Source organism: Seriola lalandi, unplaced genomic scaffold (assembly GCF_002814215.2).
Source record: "Seriola lalandi dorsalis isolate HSWRI2012SDOR001 ecotype SW California unplaced genomic scaffold, Sedor1 jcf7180002054898, whole genome shotgun sequence".
Classification (NCBI taxonomy): Eukaryota; Metazoa; Chordata; class Actinopteri; order Carangiformes; family Carangidae; genus Seriola; species Seriola lalandi.
In genome coordinates, this window is record NW_019525450.1 from 5,519,761 (window position 1) to 5,529,132 (window position 9,372).

A 9,372-nucleotide genomic window follows, 5' to 3' on the forward strand; every position below is an offset into this window, starting at 1 on the left:
AGCTACCCTGGCTCTGTCCAAAATCCACCTAGCAGCATCTCTAAAGCTCACAAGTTAGCATGTTGTATCTTTGTTTATTCTGTACAAAAATGAAGTGTAGTTTGAGCAGCATTGGCCCGCTTAGCCAAAGTAAACTCCAAGCACAGGTCAAAACAGTAGTACAAATATTCAACACCCAGAAATTGAAAACACAAAACTGCCATTTCAACCATGACATCACTGGGAACGAGGTCAATGTCACTGTCTAAAAGACAAACCACATCTGTGCAGGATGGCCATTAAAAAACGTGAGAGTGTTGTTAGAGGTCTGCAGCTGAAGGTGAGGAAGGTGCCTGCACTGAGAGGCTCTTACCCAGCTCCAGCTCCTTGGCAGTCGGGGCCAGCAAGCAGATCATGTTCGGAGGCTGCTTGGCACTCAGACGCTCCTTCTGTGCTTCCTGCAAGTTGCGCAGCAGCTTTGTAGTCTCATCCAGTTTCCGCTGGAAGTGCAGGGCCTCTGTGACAGATAGGGGAGGTGGGTGACAGACGGACAACACACCGACACATACACAGTTAACACCTCCTCTGTGTTCCTCCAGTTACCTTGTGGTAACTTTTGCTGTTTTTGGTTACACATATCCACGACAATAAAGCCATTCTTTCTGAGCCCTGGTGATGGACCCCTCAGTCTTACAGTTACATTTATACCTGAGAATGCTGAGCCTCCATCCAGCTGCTTCAGATGGGGGTTGTTTTTGTTTGTTTGTTTTGAATTAGCTAAGTGGCAGCAGAATTTAGAGGGTAACTTCTTTGTTCCCATAATCCTTTCATGCACAGAGAAAGCAGTCAGGGCTGACCAGATGTGGGAAGATCATATCTGTGATCTTCCATGACAGTGGGCTGTTATGTGACAGGTTTACACTTTAGTTTAAATAAAACTGCAATGTGAAATTACTTTGATGTGCAATGTAAATGAAGGTGAAATTTTTTTTGAATTACATTAAGTGAATCAAAAGAAAATAAAGCTGCTACAATTTTGATAACTCGAAAAGCAACAATCTGTTTCCAGCTTCTTTAAAGTGAGGATTTGCTGTTTTTCTCTGTTTTACATCTGAAAATGTGGTCGGACAAAAGAAAAGCAATCTGAAGCTGTCACCAGAACTTTTCATTATTTTCTGACATCTTTTTTTGACATTTTATAGACTACACAGTTTCAAGTCTGTCTTAACCACATATGGACCACATGCCCATATGGTTTTGAAAGCTCTACAGCGTTAAAGTTGTAACTGTTCCTCCTGTCCACACGAGCTTTGAAGTGATCTCTTACTGATGCCACTCCAATGTCAGAGCTCAGTCAGTGTAAAAGACGCTCAGCAAGAAAACACTATTTGTGGGGACAAAAGGGAGAATTCTGTGCTACAGAGACAAAGACACTCACTCATTTTGACAAAGTCACATTCCTGAAGCTTCGTATTAGTTTCAGCTGAACTTTTGACATTTTGAAACAGAATGTGTGAAACTTAATTTTTTCCAGGGCTCATATGGACAGGGGGATCACACAATGGCGGCATGTGTGTGTTATATTACATTAGACTTAAAAAATTGTGAACCTATCTTAAAATGAAAAAAACTAATAAACACATTAACTGCATGTAATTGTTAACTGCATCCCTAAATCTAAAAAAACTATGTGTGAGAAGTTTTACCTCCAGAGAGCTCCTCAGCCATCTGCAGGCCTGCAGCGGAGCACAGGGAGTTGAGCCTGCTGCACTTAGATGCTTCAGGTTCAGCTACCTACAAGAGATGGAGGGGAAACAACATGTTTAGTCAGAGTAGAAAAATGCATTTCTCATTGGACAGCTGACGTTTCAAGGGAACATCCAGGACCTTTGAAGCCTCTTTAGACACGCTGCGACTTTGCGCCAATAAAATTAAATCTGATGAAAAGCTGCAACACCCGAGCAGGGGATGAGAACAAACTGGAGAGCGGCCAAGAACAGCAAACAGCCAGGACAGAGGGTTGCTGTGTGCCTGACGGAGGGGCCTGTGCTCTGGTTTCCTCCGCTGCTCTGAGGAGCGATTCAGCCGCGCCTGCCAGCGGGCACTGAAAGAAAACATGGGCCTCTCCAAATTCTCCACCAGCGGGCCTTTAGCGAACAGCACCGCTGTGTTTGGAGGGGAAATGTTCTTTCCATGCGTGGATGGATCAAAGCTAAACGCAGGCCCCTGCTATGTTGACACAGCTGGTTGATGCAGCAGCCATCTGCAAACGCCATCTATACTGACAAAATTAAATTAAGCATCCACACATGAGGTGTTATGCAAGAACGTGCTTTACAGTGAAACAACGCACAGTGGGAACTGCTCCTCCAAACATCACATCAAACACTGATGAGGGCGAATGGCTCCAGTTCTATGTTGCATAGCACACGCTGAAATTTCTCATTATGAACTCGATATCCATTTCCATTCGTAATGTGCAGGGGGGGAGGGCTGCTTATCACTGCGGACACAACAGGTGTTCAATCTGAAATCCAGCTCCAGATCGACTCCAATGTCTTACCTCATTTTCCCCCTTGTCATCTTGTGTATTTGCTGGCTCATCCACATGCTGGAGAGGCAGAAAAGACAGAAAAAGCAGATTCAGTAAACTGAGATTTGATTTGATCCAGAGCTGTTAAAGTCAGTAGTAAATGGATCAGTTCAGATATCACAGTAACTGCTTACTGCCTCCTTCAGGGTTTTTGAATGCTCTCCGTTCGTCATTGCATCCAGGAGATTGTCTGCCAGCTTGTACACGTACTCGTCTGATTTGGCCAGAAAGTCTGACAAGCTGCTAAACACACACACACACACACACACACACACACACACACACACACACACACACACACACACACACACACGTTTTCTGAGCAGCAGCAAGGTTAAAATCAGAATCACTTTGTTGGCCAAGCATAATGAGAAGTTGCTATTGACTCTGCTGACACTTGCTGCAACTGAACCTCCTACACACTCTAAGAAAGAAAAATATGCTTCTGACAATAATTACATATTTTCATACATGAAAACAAAGTGACAGTGTGATTTTCTATGAAGAGAAATAAAAGACTGAGCAGATGACACAAGAGACAATGACAGTTCCTGTCACAGTGATTCAACACACACAATGAAAAACAAACTCATACACAGCAGCATGTCTTATCTTATGAGGCACGTTAGTTGACAACCTCACACAAAAAAAGCGGAATAGTCTTCTGTTCTTCTGTCACATGTCCCCTGCTACTTTTACACTAGCAAGCTCAAAAAAGTGCTACCAGATTTAGCCAGTTAGGATCTGTTAGCTCGAGCAACGACAATGTCAATGGTAATTCTGAATTAAGCTACCTAGCTAGTTTACCAGCTAGCTAAGCAGCATGTGCAGCTACATAAATAAAGGATGTTACGTTCTGTGTCTGTGTTTACTTTTTTATTTAATCACTTTGCATCTCCATAGACATAAAGTGCAAGCCAATGGTACAGTGAGTGCCCTGCAGCACAGAAAACCATGAGATAACTGACAGAAAGAAACTGGAATTAAAGTTTAAGAACTGAAGTCAGGTTGAGGCCCAGTCTACAGCTGACAGCTGCTCCAGACTCAGTAAACTCAGTGAAAACATCTGCGAGGTAATCAGCCGGGAATGCCTCAAGTGACGTTTTGTGTAAATGCCACTGAGCTCGAGTGTGTTTTTGGTCATACTCTACATACCTGTCTGAACCCTGCAGACTGCACTCCTCTCCATAGAAAGAATAGATAAGGTCAGAATCGTCCTTGCTGATGTTAGCGAAGCTGGAGTCGTAGGTGGGTGCGTAGGAGGTGAAGGGTCCATAGTTCATGTAGGACACTGTGGAAAGTGTTTTACAAACAGGACGGCTCATCATTAGTGATGTACACTAAGATCTGATGTTAGTTCTCTTAACACATGTAGTCATCACAATGGAGTACCTGGAGTAATCCTGTTCCTCTTGTCCTCCCTGAAGCCCTGCAAGGTGTTCACACCACTCTGCAGTCGGTTGGACATCATGCCCAGTTTCACAGGACAGTAACCAACATCTGGAACAGGAAACATTATATTTTAACGGATTTCATGAGTTTTTTTTTTTTTTTTTAATTATCAATGGCTGCAAACAACAATTATTTTCATTATCGATGAGTTTGCCGATTATATTCTTCATCAATTGTTGGACCTTAAAATGCCTGAAAATAGTGAAACATGTCCATAACAGTTTTCCAGAGTCCAAAGTAACATCTACAATTAGTTTTTGTTCAAGCAACACTCCAAAATCACAATCATCGAAAGGTAAGAAAACCACCAAATATCCTAATTTCCAAAGCTGGAACCAGTGATTAAGTTAAATTAAGGTTTATTAGATCTTTATTAAGGTTCCGATGGACTTACCTCCTGCTGATAGTTCTGCTGGATTAAGGATTGCCAAAGTGGTGGAGCCGTCAGTCTTCCGTCTCGCAAACTCCAACTATACAACAAATACATTTTGAGTAAGGCTCAATGGCAGGAAAGACCAATAAAAATGTATGAGAACCTCACATTTAGAAGCAAACACGTCAAAAATAATGAAACCCCTACAGGACTAAAAGAACTCAACTCAACCGATGGCCTTACAATTAGCTTCTTTTCATGCCATCATTTTGAAAGGGTCATATTTTTATCGGCGAATATGTCCATTTGACCAAAAGAAATCTTCAGTTTAACCCTGCTTTCTCACATCACACTGCAGCACTCTGTTAGACAGCTTTCCTCCAGACTCCTGGATGACCTTGCGGATTTCCTCCAGCTCTTTCTCTGCCTTTGCTGCTTCATCCTTGGAGTCCTTGTCCTGTCTGCAAACGAAACACAAATTGAAAGACTGAAAGACACTTTGACCGTGAATGAAAAGGTTTTTCTTCCTTTGTGTCGAGACTAAATAGCATGAACATAGCAGCAAAATACTGCAGGAAGGAAATCTGTATGAACTTCTCTGCTTATCAAACGCCTCCGTTCACCTTTCATCTCTCTAATAATCTTGAATCTCTCTAAGCATTTTATTGACATCAGTAGCACCATCAAGATTTTATACGCAGCATCTTCTTTTGCACTACAATTACCACCTCGCTGATGTATGCCTCTGCCAGATAAGTTGCACGAAATATGGTCACAATCTTCCTGAGTTACTGTGCTGAATAATGTCATGGGGTGTTTTTGCAGAACATTATGATGTGACAGAGAAGTTGACCTTTGAGCATTTGGATTTAAAATGTCAACACTTCATAATTTCATCCTTTTAGACATTTGTGTTAAATTGTGTCATAATTAGCATATAAAATCGTGAGTTATGGTGAAAACCGTGTTTTGTTAGGTCACAGTGACCTTGACAATCAAATTCTAATCAGTTCATCCTTGAGTCCAAGTGACTGTACCAAATTTAAAAAAATTAATTCAAGGCGTTACTGAGATGTTGCATTCACAAGAATGGGATGGACGTACGTACAGACCGACAGATGGACAGACAACCTGAGAACATAATGTCTCCATTGGCGCAGAGGCATAAAGATGTAAAGGTAGCAAGTAGCTTAAGGAAAATCAGCACAGTGAAGGTGTTCCTCAGGCTGTTGCTCTGACATTGAGTCATATCTAACACATGATTTTAATCATCAGGTTCTGTTACGTCACTGGGCAACAATACACTGATTTCAAAGATGTACAGCCATGAGAGAAAACAAGAACCAGCATGCTGTGAGGCATTCCTCGCATTCTCAGCCAATGGCTTCACGGTGGAAAACTTATTTACTTTAGTGTCGGAAAAATAAAAGAAAGAGAAAAAAAAAACACTCACAGAAACTGAAACTCACGTTGTCAATGGGAAATGACCAAGTTGGAAATGGCTTCAATCAACGTGCAGCATTCTTATTTCTGGCATTTTAGTTATCTCAACTCTTCCTGTGTTGACATGTAACCAACAATGTCAGCTCTTATTTTGGTTTTAAAACCTGGTATTGTAGCAGGTAAGCTGGTAAATGTGGTTAGGTGGAGAAAATATTTTAAAAATCTTCTTCTCTTCTGTTCAAGATCAGAAACTAATTTTGGCCATTTCTCGAATGACATGTCTTTAAGAGATCTCTGAGATCTCACATACATCTTTAACAGACTTTAGAAGAATGTAAAATATGGAGAGTCAAGGGGTTTGTGTAGTGAATACATAATCGTTATTATTTCAATTCCTCACACTCCTAGAATCAGAGCAGAGGTAATATATGAGATTTTAGGTCAGCGGGTTAAAGGACCTGGGTGTGCCCGGTGTGTGGGAGCTCTCGCTGGTGTCTGTGGTCATGGGTCCCTCTCTGTTCTGGTCAAGGCTGGTGCCCCCTTGTTCTTCAGACTTCCCTGGTTGTTTGGCAGATGGGTCGAGGCCAGACATGAACTCTATGCTCTGCTTCAGGCTGTCCAGCCTCTCCTACAGAGAAGATTAAAACGTTTTTTATTAGTATCAGGAAAGAAAAGTCAATAATTAGAAAAAGAAAACCCATTGGTAGTACTGATGGTATTGTATGTAATCATCTGCTGCCCCCATCTGTTGATCAGTGCAAAAGCAAGGCCATTTAGCTTCGCTCCAGAGCTTCGTATGACGTTTAAAGCAAACAACACTGCTACACTTCGAGAGTAGAGATTAAATAATGACATCTGGTGGCAAATAAGCCAGTTGACGTGAAGACTCCATCACTTTACACTGATCGCATACACCCAAATAAAAAAATACATGAAAATATAAATAATGGCACAATAAACTTTTCATATTAAAAAAATGCTATTTAAAAAAGCTAGTCACCCAGAATGATTTAGTGAATACTGATTTGAATGTCCTACTGGGAACAAATGGAAAATGTCAGATTCTATGTTTACATCACAATAAACAGGACAAATCGATGCAGCTGGTGTAATTCCTTAAAGAAGTTACTTACTCCGAACCTTGAGTTTCATACCTGGCTCAGGATCTTCATTCCAGAGTGTAACAGTTTCCGAGCGGCTTTATGGTAGATTGTTTCATGTTTGTTGTAAACCATGGCGTTTTCACACATGATCCTGAAATCCACCTGCATTAACAACATGTTCCACATCAAACACTTGACAACATGACAAAAAACAGCATTTGTATGTGAAAATGTTTTCAAGAAATGTAAAACTCTAGTTTAAATGACAAACTTTAAGCCTTGGCTCACGCTATAGCTAAGATGGCACATTTTTAATGACATTATACTTTACTTTTATTCTCTGTGAAAGAGACTCTTATTGTGACAGAAATCCAACATGATCTTAGCAAGTTTATCCTGTTGTTTGAGTATGTCTGTAGTAAACCTTGTGTGCAGTGCAGAGAGATACCTTGAGTTCATCCAATGAATGGTAGCACTCTTTCTTTACTTTGTCCTTCATTGTACTGAAATCCATAGGACGCTTGATAATTGAAGAGTAGCCCGGAGCAATGAGGTCTGTCACTGGAAACGAGAAGAACGCGCTGGGGTCTTTCCTACAGAGAGAAAAAAAACAGCATTTATTATATAAAATTTATTATACAAAAAACAGAGAAAGAAAGACAGATATAGAGAGTGGTGTCCCCAACAACGTCCTCGTATCAATAAATGATCAATAATGTACCTTTGGAGCTGCCTGATGAGCTGGTTCAAAGCTTCCTGCAGAGGAGTCTGTTCTTTCTCTGCAAGTAAGACAGGTTAGAGAAGTTAAAGGGGTTAAGAGAAAATACAAAATGGTACAAAACCCTAAAGAAGCTGAGATTTGAGACTACCTTCCAGTTTATCCAGCTCTGAACGGATAGGAGTTCTGCTCTGCTCTCTGTCATCGTCTCCTTCTGCATCTTGTCCTTTCTTCTTTTTTGTCATCTATCATTACAACAACATTCGTTAAATTTAACCTAGCATGAGGAAAATCAATGCCAGCTACTTACAACATCCTTGACTATCCCAATCTTGGGGACAGAATCTACAGTAGGGTTACCTTTTTCTTTCCTCTGTCATCCTCCGGTGACCCAAAGCTCCTCTCTTTATCCTTCTTCTTCTTCTTTTTCTTGTCTTTGGGTTTGTCGTATTCCGCCGGCTGCTCGTCGTAAAATGTGTCCAGACTCGAGCTTCCCGCCGTCACTTCGTTTCCAGACACTTTTAACACCAGCTTCAGCGGTCTCTCTCCGTACTCTGCGGGCACAATATCGACAAGAGGCGTCAATTAGCTAACAGTGGCTAACTACATGATAACTGACAAGTGCTACAAAAAATAGCCGCTAACAGCTAGTCAGTTTACCTAGCAGGCGTGTAAGAGAAGCTACAGCTAACCCTGTATTATATTTTTAAATCGCCTACTTTTTTCGACCGACTTGTATGAAAACAGACAGAAACATGCAGAACACAGATAGTTAAATCAGTCCCATATTTTGTTTAACAGTAACCAGGCTATCTTATCAGATGGCTAATACTATGCTAACAGGGCTAGCAAGCGCGAAACAGAGTATTCGAGTCTTTGTATTAAACAAATCAATAGTAATAGTAAAAAATAATAAGTGCTTGAGCATTCTGCAAGTGAAATACCTTCATATCCGTGTTTTTCGGACTTGTGCTTTTTGTGCTTCTTGCCCATTGTTTGTATTTTGATCTGGCACCGACCGGTTCCTCTCTGATCTCTGTGGTGGCGGAAGCACTACAGTGGAAACTGCGCCGAACGACGCAAGCATACAGCGCCACCTGCCGGGGAGGCGGTGGTAACGTACGGTGATGCGGCCCCCCTTCTCGCCGGTAGGGGGCAAAATAAGTTCAGGATTAAACTTCGACCAGTATTTCTGAAGAGCTCCTCTATGCGAGCACAAGGAGCATCTGGGAGCTGTAGCAGTTACCGAGACCATCTTTCAATCAGAGCACGCAGGTGTAATCATTTATCCAACGCTTTTGATCAAGACAAAGAGCTCCATCAGCTCACCTGGGCCAGCTTTGCTCCTAATTCTGCAATCTGTGCCAATATTACAGAATACATGTCCCTAAATGTAAGAATAAGGCAAAACAAACAAACAAAAATATATATGTTTGGGGAGTAAGCCCAACACCAACACACACAGGGCAAGTCACCGCTAATTAAAGAAGTTCTGTAGCTATTAAGTATTGTACTTTAACAAAGTCGGGATGCTTGCACATAACGCAATAAAAGACAAATTGTCAAAATGGAAACAGCGGAGGACGAGAGATCCTGATATTTAGTCCCCAGTGTATGTCAAGTGCCATAAATGCTATATTGCCTAAATTTACCACAATACATCTCAATAGCCTCTTTTGTTATACTTCTCCCACATCCAAAATGCCCACAT

At 41.4% G+C, this 9,372-nt stretch overlaps 1 protein-coding gene across 2 annotated transcripts; it reads right to left on the reverse strand.

Annotated features, from left to right (window-relative positions):
• Nucleotides 1–284: 284 nt before the first annotated feature.
• On the reverse strand, nt 285–8,725 carry brd7 (bromodomain containing 7). 2 transcript variants are annotated; one of them, XM_023429749.2, is made up of 15 exons: nt 8,606–8,725; nt 8,022–8,215; nt 7,813–7,906; nt 7,665–7,722; nt 7,392–7,536; nt 6,995–7,105; nt 6,299–6,468; nt 4,744–4,858; nt 4,419–4,494; nt 3,965–4,072; nt 3,728–3,863; nt 2,707–2,812; nt 2,543–2,590; nt 1,686–1,773; nt 285–496 (listed from the first exon to the last, which is right to left on the reverse strand). In XM_023429749.2, exons 1-15 carry the CDS (start codon nt 8,652–8,654, stop codon nt 300–302), a joined length of 1,695 nt encoding a protein of 564 aa, XP_023285517.1. In that variant the 5' UTR covers nt 8,655–8,725; the 3' UTR covers nt 285–299. The 2 variants fall into 2 exon arrangements, with proteins under 2 accessions (XP_023285517.1, XP_023285516.1); XM_023429748.2 differs by having other exon boundaries at nt 2,707–2,815.
• Between the last annotated feature and the right edge of the window lie 647 nt (nt 8,726–9,372).